This window comes from Periplaneta americana, chromosome 5 (assembly GCF_040183065.1).
Source record: "Periplaneta americana isolate PAMFEO1 chromosome 5, P.americana_PAMFEO1_priV1, whole genome shotgun sequence".
NCBI classification, from domain to species: Eukaryota; Metazoa; Arthropoda; class Insecta; order Blattodea; family Blattidae; genus Periplaneta; species Periplaneta americana.
In genome coordinates, this window is record NC_091121.1 from 51,466,919 (window position 1) to 51,489,041 (window position 22,123).

General features: G+C 36.2%; 1 protein-coding gene across 2 annotated transcripts in view; it reads right to left on the minus strand.

Annotated features, from left to right (window-relative positions):
* Positions 1-22,123, minus strand: part of LOC138699604 (A disintegrin and metalloproteinase with thrombospondin motifs adt-1-like) — a 261,771-nt gene that overhangs the window by 209,516 nt on the left and 30,132 nt on the right. The window contains exon 1 of one of the 2 annotated variants that reach the window (XM_069825618.1): positions 14,799-15,388. The exons of the other annotated variant lie outside the window; for it this stretch is intronic. Coding sequence (XP_069681719.1) covers positions 14,799-14,879 — 81 coding nt within the window. The 5' untranslated portion in view covers positions 14,880-15,388. Of the gene's footprint in view, positions 1-14,798; positions 15,389-22,123 lie in introns of those variants that run through there. 2 annotated transcript variants of the gene reach the window in all.

Here is a 22,123-nt window from a genome sequence, read left to right on the forward strand (position 1 = left end):
TATATACCCAATGTGCCTTTAACGTCAGTCTTTAGGTAGCTGGAATACGAAGCCTAGTGATTAATCTTATCCTATATAGGCCCTAGATCGTAATTTCGTAATGTTTTTGTAATCCCATAGCCCAGAATTCTCTGTCCACTTGCGTTCTAACTAGCCTACTTCTTTCAAGAGTTTATTCTAATAAACACTCTATAGTTTTTGGTTTAGGATGCTCGTATCACAGCATCAAAGACCCAGTGTAGTATGTGAGAGAAAATATGAAACGAAATGCATTGAAGACGTTACTTCGCTTCAAATGCTAAGGTGCCTTTCATTTCCTAATCGTTGCCTGATGTAATCTGACTGCCAGAACCACCCAAACCGCCAAATGGGAGGCGAACATTTGTCACGACTCAGGAGAAGGGAAGATGCGTGGCGTCGATTGATTTTTACTAGCAGTGTTCCATTTGGTATCGAGGTTACCGCATGGGCAGGTCACATAGTGCTTAATGTTGCAAGAATCCGCCCTAGGGATACGCGACCGATAAATACAAGCATAAATTGTGACCAAACAACTTAGATATTCCGGATTATGCTGCTAATGGCAATTTACTAAAGATCCGGCTATGCATGCAGTATTAGACAATTTTATCAGATGTGTACTAGAAAATCCAATAGAGCTTTCTAGCTCTGGATTGAGACATCAAACAGAAATTACATCTTCCCCAAATTTATTAAAGGAAACTTTACTAATAAAACACAATACTTCAGTGTTATTTGACATTGAATACTATTTAAGTATTCCTCCAGGTGTTTTGAAATCGTTATTAGAAACGATAAATTTAAATTATCTTATTAGTGAGTGACTACATATTTTTTACAGACGGATTCTGTTTACAAAATCATGGAGGTACTGATGTAATATATTTCTTTTACAGAAGATTAGATTCGAATACTACTAACCCTGAACATACAACAGATTGATCAGTCTAATGCACTTTTAAGGCAACTTTTATCAATTTACTATGCTGCCATCTAGCGACTGCAAAAGGAGTCACGTTATAACACTGATGGAATTTGATGGAGTAATAGTACAGTCTAGTATATACAGTCACGAAGCTTGAGTTGTGAGGATGCTAGGAACAATAGACTGTGCCGGTACTATTTCGCATTATCTGTAATGAGGCAATAATAGCTATCCTAGTGGTTAGCAACTAGCTATGGATGCATATTTACTACGTATTGAGCTTCGTGACTGTGGTAATAGCTTGCAACTGTCTACCCCATCTAGAGGCCGTACTAAAAAAATTCATTTTCGACAGTGGAGATCCTAGTAGTTGTTCCCTTTTTACATGTTGCCACTTCATAACATGCGAAAGGCCAATGTGATATACAGGCTGAACGGTAAGTAATGTCATTCATTCCAGGAGGTTATTCTTTGAGATATTTCAAACCAAAATTTTAATACAATTTTGCTCGTTTTTTCCTTCCTTTTACAGATAAAATTTATTTTTATGAAATATTTCATAGCGTGTTTTGGGAAAGCCATTTACTTAATTCCTAATATGCTCAGTCAGTTTAAGAAAGCTGTGTATTATGACAGTAAACGATAGAAAGAATCTTAGTTTTGTCCCTTAAACGTGCAGAAATTTGATACGAACAAATGTAACTTTTAGTTCTGAAAAGTAATTTTAAATTGTTACATTTGTTCGGATCAAATTCCTGAATATTTGAAGGACAAAACTAAAATTCTTTAATTCATTTATTATCATAATATAATTATAATGATGTCCTAAATTAATTGAGCATATTGGGAATTAAATCAAAGGCTTTCCCAAAACACGCTATGAAATGTTTAATATAAAACAATTTTTATCTCGGAAAGGAAGCAAAAACGAGTTACAATCGTATTAAACACTTTTTGTCTGAAATATATCAAAGAATAACTCATGAAATTAATGACATTATTTAAGGCTCATTCATAATGAAAATTTAATATAACGTAAGCGTTAACTTAAAAATGTAAACGTTACAGAAGTCATATCATCATTCACGATAGGAACATAACAGCAAAGATACTTGGTAACCATGGAAACATAACAACGACATTTCCTCATATTCTGTCGTATACTTCAGCGCTCCACGATTGTGTACTGTTTGCAAATCACGTAAGCATAAGCATGAAAGTTTGGAGTTTGCAAACTTTCATGTTAACATCTAACGGCAATGTTAAAGACAGAGTTTATGTGAATCATTGTGAATGATCCCATTTGGTAACCTGGGCGCAAACTTCTGTGTTTATGTTACGTTTAATTTTCATTGTGAATGGGCCTTTACGGTTTACCCGGTATATGTGCTCAGGGCTACTAATTTTAATGGTGAAATTTTAGCTCTCCTTTCAAGCTTACAAAATCTCATGTATCGAACTGATAAATTTGAGAAGGCTGTGATACTATACAATTCAAAAGCAGCTATCCTTGCTATAACATCGGAAGTGAAAGCAAGAACCTCAGTACTCTACATGTAAATTTTCAAAAAAACTGATCAAATTAAATAAACGACTGGTACTTCAGTAGATCTCTAGGCCTAAGCATTGTGGAGTGGGCTATAAGGCACCTGGTTTCTTGACCAAGAAAAATAGCAAATTACTCCTAAGTCATCTAGTGTATAGTAGTGTATATAGGTTGGCCTATCAAAGGATGTACTGGAGGAATAGTTCGAGGCAGAAGATATCTGATGAAAGACAGCATAAGATACGTGGATCATATGCGGAGACTATGAGGATGGCGGAAAATAGGAAAGATTGGAGATTGCTGGGTTTGCAGTGAAAGACCTGCGCTTATGCAGAACACTATTAATGAATGAATTTATCTATACTTGTATCTTACCAATCAGAAGCATAATAAAGTCAGAGTATAGCAAATTTAATAAGAAAATTCTAAATAAAACGTAAAACTGGAAGATATTATGCATTACAAATCAAGATAAAACTGTGGCAATATTCAGATTACTTACAGACCATGACTGCCTCAATAAACATTTACACAAAATTAATATTGCAGAATCTCCGACATACTCTTTCTATAATCATTTTCTTAAGCGCCCAACTTTAACTTCAAACTCAATTTTTCCCATTACATAGCCTATTGTAGAGCAAGAGAGCGAAGGACATAGTAAATTGCCCAACATTATAGATACCAACCAGCCAACAAACCAACCAATCAAAATTTAATTTTAAAGGAAGGGAAATCACATTTAAGGCAATTTATGCTCATAGTTGTGACATAATAGCCCTGAAATCTCGTGATAAATCTGCAGTCAGTCACATGAATTTAGCCTGTAGTATAACATTCCCGAAGAAGTAACAGACCGAATGACCTAATCTATATAGTAGGCCTATGTGATGATGATGATGATGATGATGATGATGTATAGTCGTAGATCCTACCATTTAGAGACAAAGCGAAAAGCTTCTGGTTTCCAAGTTCACCGAAATCTCAATTTCGAGGAATGTTTTTAAAATGGTTATTCTACGATGCTTTATCACCTGCTGTGGTTATCTAGTGCCTGAATGAGCTGGAGGTGATAATGTCAGCGAAAATGAGTCCAGTATCCAGCGCCGAAAGTTACTCAGCAATGGTTTAAGAGAAAATCCCGGAAAAAGTCTCAACCAGGTAACTTATCCCAACCAGGATTTGAACCCGGGCCCGCTCGTTTCACGGCCAGTCATGCTAAACGTTATTCCACAGCGGTGGACTCGAGGAATGTAGGTTAGACCACTATTGGTTCCAAGTGAACAACTGTGGCAATAGGAAGAGAGCTGAAATTACTTGACAATAAAGTCGAAATATGTTCAATAAAAATAAATTTATACATTTCTTAGTGTGCTAGACATTCTCAAAAAACGACCCACTCACAGATATGTCGTAAATTTACCGAATGATTGCGTTATGATTTTTACAAAACGACACACGGGATTAAGGAGTTACAGTAGCTTGTCACAATTAAATAAAATTTATGACGAGACAACCCAGTCCTTATCCGCTCCTGGACAAGCGATGCCGGTCGTATAGTTAGGAACGTGGGGCAGCGATGTGGATGCTCAGTGTAACAGACGAGGCAATTTCTGCTGCTTCCGAAACAGCCTAATTACACCGTACAGAACGTGCGGCTCCCGCCCGATTCTTGACCGCTGCTCCTCCGAGCAATGGAGCGATATTAGCTTTCAGGCCTGCTGTCCTAAAGTTTAAACTGAGCACTGCATCACTAGTGTTTTTACAGTACCACACTAACATTTGAGAATTTAATCAACCAACCTTACTTGCATTTACAGATTACGAAAAGGCCTTCGACAATGTTACCAGAAGATTTTATGGCAGATAATATTAATGAAATAGCACATCATCCGACTAGAAACATACCAAAAGTTTATATACTTACTTACAAACGGCTTTTAAGGAACCCGAAGGTTCATTGCCGCCCTCACATAAGCCCGCCATCGGTCCCTATCCTGTGCAAGGTTAATCCAGTCTCATCATATCCCACCTCCCTCAAATCCATTTTAATATTATCCTCCCATCTACATCTCGGTACCCCCAAAGGTATTCTTCCCTCCGGTCTCCCAACTAACATTCTATATGCATTTTTAGATTCGCCCATACGTGCTACATGTCCTGCCCATCTCAAACGTCTGGATTTAATGTTCCTAATTATGTCAGGTGAAGAATACAATGCGTGCAGTTCTGCGTTGTGTAACTTTCTCCATTCTCCTGTAACTTCATCCCTTTTAGCCCCAAATATTTTCCTAAGAACCTTATTCTCAAACACCCTTAATCTCTGTTCCTCTCTCAGAGTGAGAGTCCAAGTTTCACAACCATACAGAACAACCGGTAATATAACTGTTTTATAAATTCTAACTTTCAGATTTTTTGACAGCAGACTAGATGATAAAAGCTTCTCAACCGAATAATAACAGGCATTTCCCATATTTATTCTGCGTTTAATTTTCGCCCGATTGTCATTTATATTTGTTAATGTTGCTCCAAGATATTTGAATTTTTCCACCTCTTCGAAGGATAAATCTCCAATTTTTATATTTCCATTTCGTACAATATTCTGATCACGAGACATAATCAAGCCTATAATTAATTACGTAAAAATTAAAATAAATTCTATTTTTTTAGTTGGTTATTTAACGACGCTGTATCAACTACGAGGTTATTTAGCGTCGATGAGATTGGTGATAGCGAGATGGTATTTGGCGAGATGAGGCCAAGGATTCGCCATAGATTACCTGGCATTCACATTACGGTTGGGAAAAACCTCAGAAAAACCCAACCAGGTAATCAGCCCAAACGGGAATCGAATCAGCGCCCGAGCGCAACTTCAGACCGGCAGGCAAGCGCCTTAACCGACTGACCACGCCGGTGGCTATAAATTCTATTAATGAAGGAAAGAATATATAAATAAAGCAGTTATAGGTGTCCTCTTTCTCCATTTTAATTTAATTTATAAATTAACGGAATTATAAGCAGTGAATGACGTAGAGGAACTTTAATATTAAAGGGATTGATTTTGTGACTATAATTTTACAGTTACTGTATTTCCAGATCAGAAAATGAGCTGCAAAAGCTGTTTTAACCTTCTCAGTCCTTAGATATTTGTTGTTTTATTTTTAAAGTTGAATATAATTCTATCTTTCAAAAAAAGTCACTGACAGGAGGAGAAATGCTAAAAAAAATTCTGCAGGTTACAGTTAGGGTACAAATTCAGGTATATTATACTATACTTCTGATCTCTGTACATACATATTATATCATAATCATGTATGAAGTATGGGTACTCTCAGGACTTTGGAGGATAGTTTACGATGAAGTCATAAAAAAATTAAAATAAAACAATGGCTTTCAGTGGAAAAAATCCAATAACAACTAAATATTAAGAGGATAGTATTATTGAAAAGTCAACTGCTTTAAATTATTTGGGGTATCAGAGAAACGTAAAATACAGACATTAATATAATGTATGCAATTTTGTGGTACATTAAGACGAGTACTTATAAAAATGATAAGGAAGCAAACTTTACTACAGTATGTTCACAGAAACATTCCGTGATTATAAACTGTTTTCATTTTGTAACTATGCATATTAAGAAATTCATACCAGTTCCATTAGAAAGAACGGCTCAAAGAATTTCAAATGACGTATAATTGTAATTGTTGGCAGAAAACAATAGATAGCACCATAAGAAAAAGAAAAAAAAAGCTGTTTTCGCTCTATCGCTTGTTATTGTGGTAATGTTGGATAGAAGCAATTTGTGTTAAATGGTGTGAATGTTTACATTTCAACTCAGTGTGAATTCTCCAGCATTTAGAGAGTTATGGTGAACTCACAGGAACATAGTTGGTGTGTATTGGAATACCATAGCACATGGAGTGTAGTGAGAGTTCAGCGTGACTTCAGACGGGAGTTTCAATATGCGGCGTCTACTGACTGACAAGATGATTCTGAAGTGGTACAATACACACCAACTACGTTCCTGTGGGGGGGACTTAAATGGAAGAACAGACAAAAAAAAGCTTGAAATTCCATAATCAGAAATTTTTGAGAAGACATCATGTATAAGGAGCGGATTCTTATGTAATTAAATATTCTTTTTGCGTGTGATAAAACACAATTAATAAAGTTAAACATTCCGAACATGAAGTTTCAAGTTTAAAACCCGAATTTTATTTCACATAAAAACACATTTTCACAAAAAATTATGTAAATACATACTTTCAGGAAATGTATTATAAATACATAAATCTTGGAGATTTTTTCTTAAATATTTTTTTACAAGAACTTTTAAATATTTTAAAATAAATCAATTATATCACTCAGAAGTACGTTATCTTTTTTAAGAATTCTTGGTTGCTTCGTGTTTCTAAGAGCTGTGTGGTGTATCCATTTTTGTAATAGTATCGCCTCAAGTTCTGAGAACTGCTAGGCAGCATATCAGTGTTATTGTTAGTGAATAAATTAACATGGACAAGGAGGAGAGATCTTGTAACACATAATTAGAAATGTTTTTATTGCTAAAGATGATTTCATTCCACGCTTTGTTTGTGAAACACAACAGATAAGAGCTCGGGTAAAACATTATTTAATTTAAACAAATATCTGGCCTCTCGCTCATGTCTATCAAGTAAGGCAATATATCTTGTGATTCCCTGTTATCGGGCTTCGTCAATCGATATCCTTCAAGATATATACTGAAAAATGATTTTTAAAAATTGATTTGGCTTTCCTATTAGCAAATTTAAGCTTTTGTGTGACACCACAAAAAACCTCGAAACATCCAAAAGCCTGTTGTCTGAAACAGGGAGGTGCGTGCCGTGGAAATGAAACTAGACTCGCTACCAGGTTCAGAAGTACAAGTACTAAGGGACAAATTCCAGAATGTGTTTGGGAAAAACAGTGGATATAAAAAAAAATGTGTAAAGTTGTTTAAGTATTGAAGGGTGTGCCTGTAGGTGAAATTGACGGTGTTTATGTTTGTGAAATTCCTCTCTTTAAATATGCACGTCTGACGTCCTGTGATGTGGAAAGATCATTTTCACAGTATAAGTCGTTGTTCAGAGATAATCGGCATGCATTTGTGATGGAGAATTTTGATATGACCTTTGCTGTTCACTGCAATTCTCGGCCAACTACTAGCACTCAAATGTGGTGGGTGATTACCTAGTAACAATTTTTTTTTTCAAGCAAAGTAAGGTATTTTTGTCATATTTAAAACAAACTATTTGTTTTATTTTTAGCAAATATTTTCTTACTTTTTAGCACATAAAAAATAAATATATTTAAATTTTTTAGCACATAAAAATCCGCTCCCTCTAATTGGGAAAGACCAATCGAATTGTGTACACTAATGTCGTTAAAAATCTGGAGCGGAAGGTTTTTGTAAGTCATTTATTATTATACAGTGTTTACATGTGTTCAAGCTTCCTCAGGGCGTATTGTTCTGATGTGGAATGTTGCCTTATTAAAATGCTACGACTACAACACACTTAACGTGCTTGTTGCAAGTAGCTACTTTTAAAACATTTAACTCAAGTAAAAAGCACACGATGCCTCCTGGCAGAAACGTCGCGTGTTTGAACCTGGACAGGAATAAAACAATTTCTGTACCTCTCACTTATCCCTTCAATTGACGTCACGATCTGACCATCTCTTCGATCACTTCCTTTCACGACGGAGAAAATTTAGATACAGTGGAACGTTTAAATGATGTTTTGATGAGAAATAAAAAACTGAAAGGAAAGGAATACATACAGACTTGTCAATCAAACTTTCCGAAATGTATATCGGCTGTAGAATCCAGAAGTTTCAGTAACAAGTTGCAATTGAGTATAATATACAGGGACATCATTTTATTTTTACTAATATTTTTAATATTAACCTGGCTATACCTTTCTATTAACGATTGAAACAGGAAACACCGTTTGCTACCCCTTCCACGACTGGAGTTCGATGATACCGGAGTAAAATACAAATCACTTTACTAGATATAGGAGGGAAGAAAAGTAGTTCAACCATTTATGTAAGCTAGGAAATAACGCAATTTTGAGTTTGATAATTTTCATTAGGTTTTTGTTTAATCAAAATACAGTACTGTATTAACACTTAGTGTTTTTACTCACGAATTGAACTAGCCATTCGGACGTATTAATTATGCAGTATATATTGTACTGTTACAGCACATTAGCGTACAATATAGAGAATGAAGTTAAATTGAAAAATAATCATAATATGGATATTTGAACACATTTTTAAAATGGTGGCCGCTCATTTCGATACAGGCTTCAGTTCTTTTGTGCGTATTATCGCACTATAGTCTATTGTACCTAATTACAATTACCAGTTTCGTCCTTCGTACGAGTAACTCATGTTGAAATAATTCCGTACCTACTCTATAAAAGAATATCTTACGTACTGTAAATTCAATCTTCACTTCTGCCCGATCCGAAAAGATAAAATTACTCAGAAATGCTATCTACTGTCCGTCCAAGTGGTTTTGTCGCAGGATCGTAGAAAGGGGGAGGGGATCACGTGAAAGTTAATTACTTAACGAGGCCCTTTTATTTAAGTTATTTTAAACACTTGTATAATATTACGTAGACGTCCAATTCCTAACAGAAATTAATGTTTTCAGAAAAGAGCTAAGATAGCCCAGCTACTAGACTTAACAGAGGGGCGAACAGAAGCAGGTGGGGGAAACCGGGATGCGATGTAGGCAAACGGACGACAGTACCCATACGAAAATATGATTCAATATTGAAAGCTCTTTCGTCACTGGAAAACGCGAACATATTTCTGGAACGTACTATACTCGCTAACTCAGTACTGCTTACGCGCCCTCGGCTCTGTGTCGTGAACGGTTGGAAGTTTACTAGTAGAAGGGGTGGGAGTGAAGTACATTCAAAAACTCGGATACAATAAAAATTGAAGTAAAAATAAAATGATGTCCCTATAGATCTTTTACGGGAACTATTTACATGACTGTGGTTGTTGTTGTGTCTGAGTCAACAGCTTTCTATAGAAATGATTACTCATTTCGAAATTTACTTTAAACAAGTCCATATTCTGTGCATCTTTCATCTGTAGTAGAGGGATAGATGTCGGTGACTCAGGAGAAGACGAGAGCGGACTGAGGAGGAAGGGATGTGAACAGATAACTTACGACAACACGTACAATATTTGTACTGCAGTAAGCGGAAACATTAGGTCTCCTTCTGTTCAACTTAGCTTTAATTTCCATACGCATTGTTACTCATGTTTCCTGCACGAGTAATAACCTGGCTACTGGGATGCTTATCTGAGGGATGTTTATAATAATCAGGGAAAGGATTTATATGTAAATACATATTTACTTATAAAGCTAATATAATTTATATTTTGCATTATCTTTATGTTTCACAATGTGTAGGGTTGAAAAATCCTACTTTTATTTTCCATATTTTTCCATATTTTAGAGTTTAGTACATATTTTCGTTAATTTCCATATATTTTCCATATTTCATATAAAACAGTCCATATTATATTAGGTTTAACAATAAAACAAAACAAAATTCCATTAACTTTTAAAAATACATTTCAACAATAGAGATTTAAACACATGTTCAGTAATCCCTTTAACATCAGAGTTATTTGAAAATTAGCAGTCCTATCAACAATGGGAAAGTAAGTTACAAAACTGTATTAATTTAATTTAAAATTTTTAACAGACTTCAGTTGTGCAGCTCAACAGTTAAATGCCAGTCAGAGTACACATAGGTTCAGTTTTGTAAATCATACTATAAAGACGGTAAATATGCCAAAAGTACGTCATTCAGTCAATTTAAAATCAAAACTAACAAGTTACATTTCAGAATTTAAAGAAGATGGTTTATCAACTGACAATAAAATATTATTTTGTAATTTGTGTCAGTGTGCAGTATCATCTACACAAAAGTTCCTGGTGCAACAACACATTACAACTAGTAAACATCAGGCCAACAAACAACTAAATTCCAAGCAGAGACAATTGTTTTTAACACAACCAACAACATCGAATGTAAGATCTGAGTTTAACATCGACCTGTGCCGTTCTCTCATCTCTGCTGATATTCCTCTCTACAAACTAAAGAATAAGGTCTTCAGGGAATTCCTTGAAAAATATACTCAACATACAATCCCGGATGAGTCAACACTTAGGAAGACGTATGCTCCATCCATCTACGATGAGACAATACAGAAGATAAGAGATGAAATTAAAGATAGTTCAATTTGGGTTTCCATTGATGAGACTCCCGACAAAGAAGGTAGACTTGTTGGTAATGTAGTTATCGGTTTGTTAAGTGAACAATATTCTGAACGAATTCTTTTACATTGTGATGTTCTAGAAAAGTGCAATAACAAAACTATAGTTAAACTGTTCAACGAAGCTATGGGTATCCTGTGGCCAAAGGGTATTATGTACGATAATGTGTTATTCTTTATTAGCGATGCTGCCCCTTATATGGTCAAAGCTGGACAAGCATTATCTGTTGTATATCCTAAATTGACTCATTTTACTTGTGTGGCGCATGCATTTCATCGTGTGGCAGAAGTGGTCAGAGACAATTTCCCTAAAGTAGATTTGTTGATTTCATCAGTGAAAAAAGTATTTCTCAAAGCTCCCAGTAGAGTTAACGTGTTGAAAGAAATGTACCCTGAAATTCCATTGCCACCAAAGCCAATTTTAACTAGATGGGGTACATGGCTAGAAGCAGTTGAATATTATGCCGAACATATAGACTCTATTAACAATGTTCTCCTTGCATTGGACTCTGAAGATGCAGTCTCAATTGATACTGCGAAAACAGTTACCTGTGACATAAGTGTGAAGAATGACTTAGCTCACATTCAGCATACATTTTCATGCATCATAAAAACGCTCAAAAGTCTCCAAAATAGGCACCTTTCACTATCTGAAAGTTTTGAAATTATAAATAGTACTGTGGAACAACTGAATCGTGGTAGAGGTAAAGTTGCAGATGCAGTAAGAGCTAAGGTGGACACTGTACTTTCAAAAAACCCTGGATATGAAGAACTACAAAAGGTTGTTGCTGTGATGAGTGGTGAATCAACAGTGAAGATTAACTTGGACTTATCCCCAGCAGACATTGTGAAATTGAATTATGTACCAGTTACTTCTTGTGACGTCGAACGCTCTTTTAGTCAGTATAAATCTATCCTCAGAGACAATAGAAGAAGATTCACTTTTCAGCACTTGAAAGAAATGTTTGTAACCTATTGTTATGGTAACAGACAATAAAAATTGTGTTTTGTTGAAACTACATTGGAAGATAAGGTACGTCCATTATATTTTTTGTTTAGTTTGATTAAAATGTACCAATATTTAACGTACATAGTCATTTTTTTATAATTTTAAGTCCATATTTAATTCCATATTTTGGTAAAAATCCATATTTAATTCCATATTTTGGTAAAAATAACTACATATATATTTACATATTTCATATATTTTTAGTCCATATAAATCCGTTCCCTGATAATAATCAACAGCGATAGTCAAGAAGGTCGCATTCTTTCCGCTCGTCTTCTCCTGAGTAACGGACAGTAGGACTACCGGGACATGGGGACAGCACGACGCTTGGTCACAACACAGGAATCTTACTGACAACGAACGAACAACCATGTCCACTATCAATTTCATCGTCAAATTACTAGTGTCCTTATTTATTGTTATTGGCAAATAAAGGGGTATTCTATGAGTACTCCTACGTGGAATCAGTGACTTAATGTTATCCACAATCAGTTGTGTTTTGACATGCATGCGAAAGAGACGCGTGCAAAGACTGGGAATTTAAAACAAGCTTGGCGTTAATCATGTAGGCCTACAGATGTACAAATAATAACATTTACGGGATATTCTCGTGTGTTTATACACAGTATACCAGTTAATTATTAATTCATTATCAGTGCCTCAAAAACAGTTCTTTACTTCTCTTCTTAATAGCAGGCTGCATTCTGTTTAATACATTCTCTGGTCGGCGGGAAAAGGTACGTAAGTAAAAAAGAAGTCGATTTTTCCATTGTACCTAATCACATAAGTCGAATATTTTTTATAATTTTTTTAAATAATAAAATTTCTTGTATGTTAAATTGAAAAGGGTCTTACTTTGACCAACATACATTAATTTCATTATTGTACTTAAAAGTAAATTAAAAAAATATATATACATTTTTTACTTATGTGCCTTTTCCAGCCGACCAAAACAGGAGTTCGACCGACACCGTGGATCGTGTCCCGGCATAGCTCAGTTGGAAAGAGCCCTCAACGCGCAGAGCTGAGAGGTCCCGGGTTCGAGTCCCGGTGCCGGAACGAATTTTTCTCGATTTAATGGTGATAATACACATTGACTACTTCATAGTAGTCGTGTTAATATTCAATGAGGATGGCGAGACCTCATTTAATGAATATTTGATGTATTATTACCGGTATTATTAAAATCATTATTATTATTATTATTATTATTATTATTATTATTATTATTATTATTATTATTATTATTATTATAGATTTCAAAAAGGCATATGACTCGGTTAAGAGGGAAGTATTATATGATATTCTTATTGAATTTGGTATTCCCAAGAAACTAGGTCGATTAATTAAAATGTGTCTCAGTGAAACATACAGCAGAGTTCGTATAGGTCAGTTTCTATCTGACGCTTTTCCAAATCAATGCGGGCTAAAGCAGGGAGATGCACTATCACCTTTACTTTTTAACTTCGCTTTAGAATATGCCATTAGGAAAGTTCAGGATAACAGGCAGGGTTTGGAATTGAACGGATTACATCAGCTTCTTGTCTATGCGGATGACGTGAATATGTTAGGAGAAAATCCACAAACGATTAGGGAAAACACGGAAATTTTACTTGAAGCAAGTAAAGCGATCGGTTTGGAAGTAAATTCCGAAAAGACAAAGTATATGATTATGTCTCGTGACCAGAATATTGTACGAAATGGAAATATAAAAATTGGAGATTTATCCTTCGAAGGAGTGGAAAAATTCAAATATCTTGGAGCAACATTAACAAATATAAATGACACTCAGGAGGAAATTAAACCCAGAATAAATATGGGAAATGCGTGTTATTATTCGGTTGAGAAGCTTTTATCATTTAGTCTGCTGTCAAAAAATCTGAAAGTTAGAATTTATAAAACAGTTATATTACCGGTTCTTCTGTATGGTTGTGAAACTTGGACTCTCACTCTGAGAGAGGAACATAGGTTAAGGGTGTTTGAGAATAAGGTTCTTAGGAAAATATTTGGGGCTAAGAGGGATGAAGTTACAGGAGAATGGAGAAAGTTACACAACACAGAACTGCACGCATTGTATTCTTCACCTGACATAATTAGGAACATTAAATCCAGACGTTTGAGATGGGCAGGGCATGTAGTACATATGGGAGAATCTAGAAATGCATATAGAGTGTTAGTTGAGAGACCAGAGGGAAAAAGACCTTTGGGAAGGCCGAGACGTAGATGGGAGGATAATATTAAAATGGATTTGAGGGAGGTGGGATATGATGATAGAGACTGGATTAATCTTGCACAGAATATGGACCGATGGCGGGCTTATGTGAGGGTGGCAATGAGCCTTCGGGTTCCTTAAAAGCCATTTATAAGTATTATTATTATTATTATTATTATTATTGGGAAATTGACTGTTATTCATAGCTTATTTATTCAATTCATTAGGCCTCCTGCTACCAAGGTTTTTTTTACAACTTACTACTACCAAGAGGGGTAATTGTATTACCCTATCGAAATCATATACCAATCTTCGTTAAGCATTTGGAATATTTAACAATGTATATATCATTGACTAAGGATCTCAGAATACATAAAAATATAAAATAATTGTCCTTTTTTAAAAAATACAGAGTAACTCAAAAGTTCCGTTCCATTTTGTTGAAAACGTTTACCAAAAATAATACATTTCAAATATACATATTATGGGTGAGACTATGAGAAAGCATATCAGCAAAGTTAAACATGCTTCCCTTCCATTTCAGGGCAAACTCTTCAACGCTGTATGGTTTTGATATGGTAGAAAATAAATTTACAAACAATGAAAGTCACAGTACTATAAAATAAATTGGAAATCATTTCAGTTATTTGTTAAAATTCGAGTATCATCTATACAAACACGAACATCCCCAAGAAATCTGTTTATAATAAAATATAAAAATCGTTAAAATCCTAAAATCCAGTGTGGCATGTAACTTACTTCTTGATGTAGGGTGGAAGTGTAAGCTGAACATAATTGAGCTCCAAGGGAGAAGCAGATCCACAGTAATCGGGATACCATGACCCTGCTCAGCCATCTACCCGCCCCGTCCGAGTTGAAAGACACGACCAAGCTGAAGACAAGGTTATCTCATCTCACTCGACGTAGCACACTTCTGTCAAAACAGTGACCACGCATGTCTGGAGCCTGTCACACCGTGGGGCTCTGATACATCGCCTGCGGACACGACTCATCTGACGTCAACTACCAATATCAAGACGTGGAAACTATATCATCTAGGAAGTGTCTGTTGCTTCACCGAATGTCTTAATTATTACTTCTGGCTGCACACATTACACACTACAGATATTTATTGCTTCGTTGAATCTATGTTAAAAGTTCATCAGAGTCCCGCCTTCATTTTGCTAACTTGTTTCAACGAATATGTTAAAAATACGTTTAGTAAAGCTGGTACGGATTAAGTAGTCCATCCAGATATTCAACACGCATAAAAAGTGTACCACTTAAAACAAGAAGCAATCTTTCAAAGACTTGACAGAAAAAGTATATTTTATTATGTATAATTTTGTTTCTAAAAAAAATTAAGTTTATTTCTGAATCTTTCGTTCAATTATTTCCACTAATGACTTCCAAGTACTCAAATTCTTGACAACAATCTTCCAATAACACATTATCACTTCATGTTTTCAGTTTATCACATTTGTTTCTTGTTTCGTAATCGAAGTTTATTCCTAGCAATTATAGTGTTCATACTATTTTTACATTAAGATGTAGGTATGGTTATATTATAAAATGTTTGTTTGTTTGTTTCAAAACATAAAGTTGCACGTCCTCAGAATAAATAGTATTGTCACTCACTATTTCCAGAAATATTCCTCGGAATAACACAAAAACATAAATCTTCACTTCGTTCACATTAAGATATCAATACTGTTTGCCACAACGTCCAACAGCAATACAACACAACATTCAATCTGATTCAGACTCAAAACAAAACACTGACAGCCATCCAACGCCTACAAAAGGCTGTGGGAAGCTCCATCACAGGTCCATGTGCTACCTAGCTTGACAGGTAACGCGTCGGCGCACTGCCAGAGAGACTGTGGCAATGTCCCGCCCGACCTGAGCGAGTTCTCGCTTTGTACTGACTCGATGGATGGCTGGGCAGCTGGGTTGGCATTGGAGCACTCCGCCTGCCTCTCGCAATGGGGTAATTAAAACACCTCAAGAGGGAAGACATGCAACCAGCCATCTTTCAACTAGGTACTCCCCCCGTCTTTGTGCAGAAAGATCGAAATCTCTAAAAGTCTTCTTTACCATCCGGTGTGAATGTACGCGAACATCATTCATATCTATAGTCTGAGCGAACGTCATTATTGACAAGACATTGTCAGAACAGCCATGATATCTACCAATATGATATGAAGAGCTTGCGGGAAAAATGATGAAAAATGTTATGTTTTATTTAACGACGCTCGCAACTGCAGAGGTTATATCAGCGTCGCCGGATGTGCCGGAATTTTGTCCCGCAGGAGTTCTTTTACATGCCAGTAAATCTACTGACATGAGCCTGTCGCATTTAAGCACACTTAAATGCCATCGACCTGGCCCGGGATCGAACCCGCAACCTTGGGCATAGAAGGGCACGATTAATGTCACATTTCTATTAAGGATTACATAATGATCTAATTGAGTCTATAACTGCAAGATGTAGTGCTGTTTCTATAGAAAATAAAGGAAAGGATTACTGTATTCGTGGTGATAATTCTCCTTTTTACCATTTTTCATAAGAACAACATTAAATTTCGCAGTAATCCATTGAATTAAATAATGACATCAACCTTAATAAAACTGTGACATTCATCGTTTTTCCCGCAAACTCTTCATATGATATGATATATTTGATGTCAACATTTACAACCATGTAATGTGGACCTCACAATTTTTGTATCCGGTGCCACAATTACATTCGTTACCGATATGAAGGGTACACGGGAAAAACGATCAAGGTCCACCAAAAATCGAAATTGAGTTAATAATGCTATCTTATAGTGGAAAGGAAGTACTACCATGTGGTCTACCTAGTAATAAGAAATCATCGTTTTTGGCATTCCACTACGTCAATTTCTATTAAATACACACATAACAAAGTATTAAGTGCTTAAACTTTAAGGGCCGTATTCATAGACGTTTTTAGCGCGGGTTTTCGGTGGATTATCAGCGTTTTCCGTATTCATAAACCAGTGTTAGCGATAGGATATGATTTGAATTCTGTACTAGTAACCAGTGGATAGCCGGGGCTAGCTTAGTACGCTCGTAGCGCGTGCTGCGAAATGTCTATGAATAGCACCCTAAAATTCGTTTTTCTCGAAACTTTCTAAAATGGACCTTGATCTTTATTCCCGTGTACTCTTCATATACCTTTTGTAGACGCTCTTATACTTGATTCGACCCCATTTAAATTTATCAGTATTCTCCCATTAAATCCTAGCAACTTAATTTAGATCATTCAAAATTTACACTTTTACGACCCTGTTCTTGATTTTCAGTAAACTTATATCGAACACACCCTGTTTCAATAATACTAGACACTAAAACGTACTACACCATTGTCCAAAAAGTTCGTTGTTATGTCTGTTTCTCGTGTACATTTCATTTTCAGATCCCACTAATTTTCTACATATTATACTTCGCTATCCTAGTTAGCCTCCCCCGCCATGCCATACTTATTTTCATTATCTCTCTCGCTTTACATAATTCCTATTACATTTCTCTAGTTCATTCACAATTGACACTTTATCAATCTGTTCTTGATTTTCAGATCACTTAGACTATATCAAGGACACACTGTTTCTAATAATACTTGTTACTAAAACATATTACACCACTATCAATGTTCTCGATTTTTGTCTGTTTCATGCGTACCTTTCATATTCCGATCTCACTAATTATCTATATATTATACTTCGCCGTCCTAGCTAACCTTCTCCACCATACAGTACTCTTAACCTATTTTCATTAACTCACTCGTCTTATCTATTTGCAATTGAACTTCCTCTTCCACTCCTCTAATTCATCCATCACTTTCTTTACTAAGTCCTTAGCCGTCTCTTCCTTAGCCGTCTCCGGACCAGAAACATCCACTTCACCATTTTCTGTTATATACTATATCTACCAATAGCAAGTTACCTGGTTGAGGTTTTTTCCGGGTTTTGCCTTAACCCAATACGAGCAAATGCTTGGTAACTTTCGGTGCTGGACCCCGGACTCATTTCACCGGCATTATCACCTTCATCTCATTCTGACGCTAAATAACCTAAGCTGTTGATGAAGCGTCGAAAAATAACCTACTAAATTAAAAAATCTACCAATATCATCTTCGTTAGCATACTTGCCATTGAATCTGTGGGTCGGGATTTCAAACCCGGTCGAGGGCGATCGAGTTTTAAAAACTGTAGAATTACGTAGCATGGCATCCTCTGGAAGAAGAGTAAAACTCTGATGTCGTAAACATTTGATTTTTTATTTTAGTAGGTTATTTTTACGACGCTTTATCAACATCTTAGGTTATTTAGCGTCTGAATGAGATGAAGATGACAATGCCGGTGAAATGAGTCCGGGTTCCAGCACCAGCATTTGCTAATATTGAGCTGAAGGAAAACCCCGGAAAAACCTCAACCAGGTAACTTGCCCCGACCGGGAATCGAACTCGGGCTACCTGGTTTCACGACTAGACGCGCTAGACATATGATATATCGTTCGCAAGAAAAAGATTTCGCTCAGATAAATGAAGTCAGTCCTCTACTTGTTACAGAACGACTACAACTGCTGAGGAAATAAGTATTATCCACAGTCTTAGATTTTATTTTAGTAGGTTATTTTACGACGCTTTATCAACATCCTACGTTATTTAGCGTCTGAATAAGATGCCGGTGAAATGAGTCCGTGGTCCAACACTGAAGTTTACCCAGCATTTGCTCATACTGGATTGTGGGAAAACCCCAGAAAAACCCTCAACCAGGTAACTTGTCCCGACCGGGAATCGAACCCGGGCCACTGGTTTCGCGGCCAGATGCGCTGACCGTTACTCCACAGGTGTGGGCTGCACAGTCTTAGAAAAAGAAAAGTTTTGTCGCACAGATAAGTTCCAGAAAGGAGGCAGTGCTCATGATCAGACATACAACGAAACAAAACTAATTTTATTACCTCAACTATTGCTTCTCTTGTGAACCAGGTCGCTCGTCCTCTGATCATGCGCACTGCCTCTTTTCTGGGACATAAAGTAGGCCTATCTATGCGACAAAACTTTTCTTCTAAGACTGCACAGTAATGGCAAAAGAAAAAAAACCGGACCGACCCTTGTAGCTGATTTCTGAGCCTTGTTCATTCCAGAGTACGATAGACTGGTAACTAAGACTTTCGTGGTTCTAATCCTGCCTGGAAAGGAAACTTTCTTTTGTTCCTTATTCATATTTATTCCCAATACTTTTTGATTGCTGGTAAAATTCATATTCTGGGAATAATAAGTTAATTAAGTAGTAAAATATCGCTGCAATCGAAAAGTATTGGGAATAAATTTGAATAAGGAACAAAAAAAAAGTTTCCTTTCCAGGAAGGATTCGAACCACGAAAGTCTTATTTACCAGTCTATCGTGCTCTGGAGTGAACAAGTCTCTGAAATCAGCTACAAGGATCGGTCCGATTTTTTGGTCACTACTGCACACACTTTGACACGGAAATTGGTCGCTGTTTAGAGTCTAAGTCCCACTTCGAAATAGTCCGGGAATCGTCGTGTGCCCTGTGTTTACATTCGTGCGTTTTACATAGAGAGGTTCGAAGCTCGGTCTTTGTAACGAGAAGAAAGAATTCTATCGCTAAGCCATAAAGGATTAGTAGGGAATATGTCGTTTCGTGATATACAGATATGTCGCTGCTACGACTTGATTTAATTCTCGGACCTCGATGCTTAATATTTCCCCGTGTTAACCCGAACGGCACTAGGACAAATTCATGCTACAGGAGAGCGACCGTTTTCTGTGACAAAGTGTGTACATTCCTATGGATCAAGTGTAAGAACGTCTTGTGTTGTGTAGTACGGACAAATAACACAAGCCGAAGGGACTTTAAGGTAACCGTATTAGTATGCAGCTGACTACTATTCAGTTCAGTTCGCTGCAATGCTGTACACCAGGGGTCGTCAGCACAGAGCACGCTGGGGCTAGTCTCTCTTACCCGCGGAAAACGCAGTGCACTAGGTTGCACTCCGTAGCTACTAGCGGGTATGCTCTCTATCTCTCCCTGTTGCAAGACAGTGCACACAGGACAGCACCGCGTACCCTTTCCACATTTCTGCGAGTGCTGACGACCACTGCTGTACACATTAGATTAGCGAATTTTCGTATGATACGCAAGATTAAGAAGGAATTTTACAAAAAATGTCGTGTTGTACAGAATGATTCACTTGCCCCTTACTGTTAAGTTTTATGTAAACTTGCATTTTATAGCATGTCCGCGAAATTGCAGTAGTTTTTTGTAGGAGATTTCAACGCAAGGTTAGGTCTGCAACTTGTACGGCCACACGAGCTACATTTGTCGCAGGTTTTCTGCTACAAATGAAGCTGCCGTAATTGTCGCAAAATGGGTGGCCACACGGGCGCTACAATTACTGCCAGTTTCTGCGTTAAATGTCGCTACGTGTGGCCACATGACATGCCACACGTAGCGACATTTGTAGCAACTTTCTGCGACAAATGTAGCTGGAATTATAGACCGCATTGAGTTAAATGGAAGCGGCTACACGGAGCAGTAAGTGTAGCAAGTTTGGCGCCGTCTGACATGTTAGGTCTATTCGTGACCAATAATTTCTCACCTTAAACGAATTAACATTGTTGTTAGTTACTGGGAATTTCTTATTATAAAATCCATATTTTTAAACTTTAAATTTATGTTAATATTTATTTCCGCTTTACTAATTCCCAGAGGAGAGTCAGCGAGTCGAAGAATATACATGTCAAAAGACTTTTACCTACTAACTGACAATACATAAAGAATAAATATCATGCAAAAGAAAACAAAAAAAATTGTAATAAAATTAAAAACAACCGTGTAAAATGAATGGTTATGCTTTAATTTTTTAGGAATGAGATAGAAAGCGAAAATCAAATGTCATGTAAAGGACACACAGATTAAGACTTTAAAAAGAGTGAAATAACAAATCAAAGTTATTCATTTTACAGTAGAGAATTACAATAATTTAGCGCAATGTAAATTTACAAATGCGTATGGATACACGCGTAAGCTAATTTTAAATACTATTTTCTTAATCTTATTTCTGTTTTTTTGTTACTTCACCAGAAGTTACAGATTAGACATGCTCTTCCCTTTCCAATACATGAATTTCTGAAACATCTCCAAGTAAAAAGGAGTTTTAAACATGATCCAAAACACAACTCAAAGAGGCAATCTGTTTGTAACATATTTGAGAGATGTCTTGTAAAAGAATTGTGTCTTTTTTTTACCAAATGAATTCGCTGTGAAGGGTTTACTGGTACGCTATTGTATAGATTTTATTATCGAAGGAAACCTTTGGTCGAAAATGAAAGAAAAAAATGTGTACTCTCAAAGAACGGTGTTTTGAAAAGAGTCTAAGTAAACACATCTATAATAAAAGTTCTCTTTTTCTTGGTTTGCAGAATTCTTATTGGACGTTGCGGCAGTTTAGACTTGACCCTTATATCCCAAAATACAACTCAAAGTGAAAATGTCTTTATAACACAATATTTATAAACAATACTGATTTGTGATGTCTGTCCTGCAAAAGAATTGTACGTTTTTTTTTTTTTTTTTACCAAACAAATTGCTGTGAACGGCTTGCTAGAACGCTTTTGTATACATTTTATTATTGAAGAATTCTTTAGGTCGAAATTGAAAGAAGAAAACTGTATGTACTTTTTAAAGAAAGATATTTTGAAGAGAGTTAAAAAATAGGGAACTTGGCATCGTATTGTTATAAATCTGTCATGATAATAATTTCCCATCTAAAAGTCAATCTCCCTCTCTACTTCACTCCCTCATAAACACAAGTTAATTCTGTTGTTATGATTACTTATACATACTGAGAATTTCAACCATTAAAAAAACGGGTTTTCCTTCAAATTTGAGAATGTCTTTCTCCCATTGTAGGCCTACATCTTATCCTATAGAAAACAGAGATTACGTCCTCTTAAACATGATAGATCACGTTTTTCAGATTATTAAATTTCGGGGGAGGGGGAAACTGAAATGTGAATCTTAGGGCATGTTAC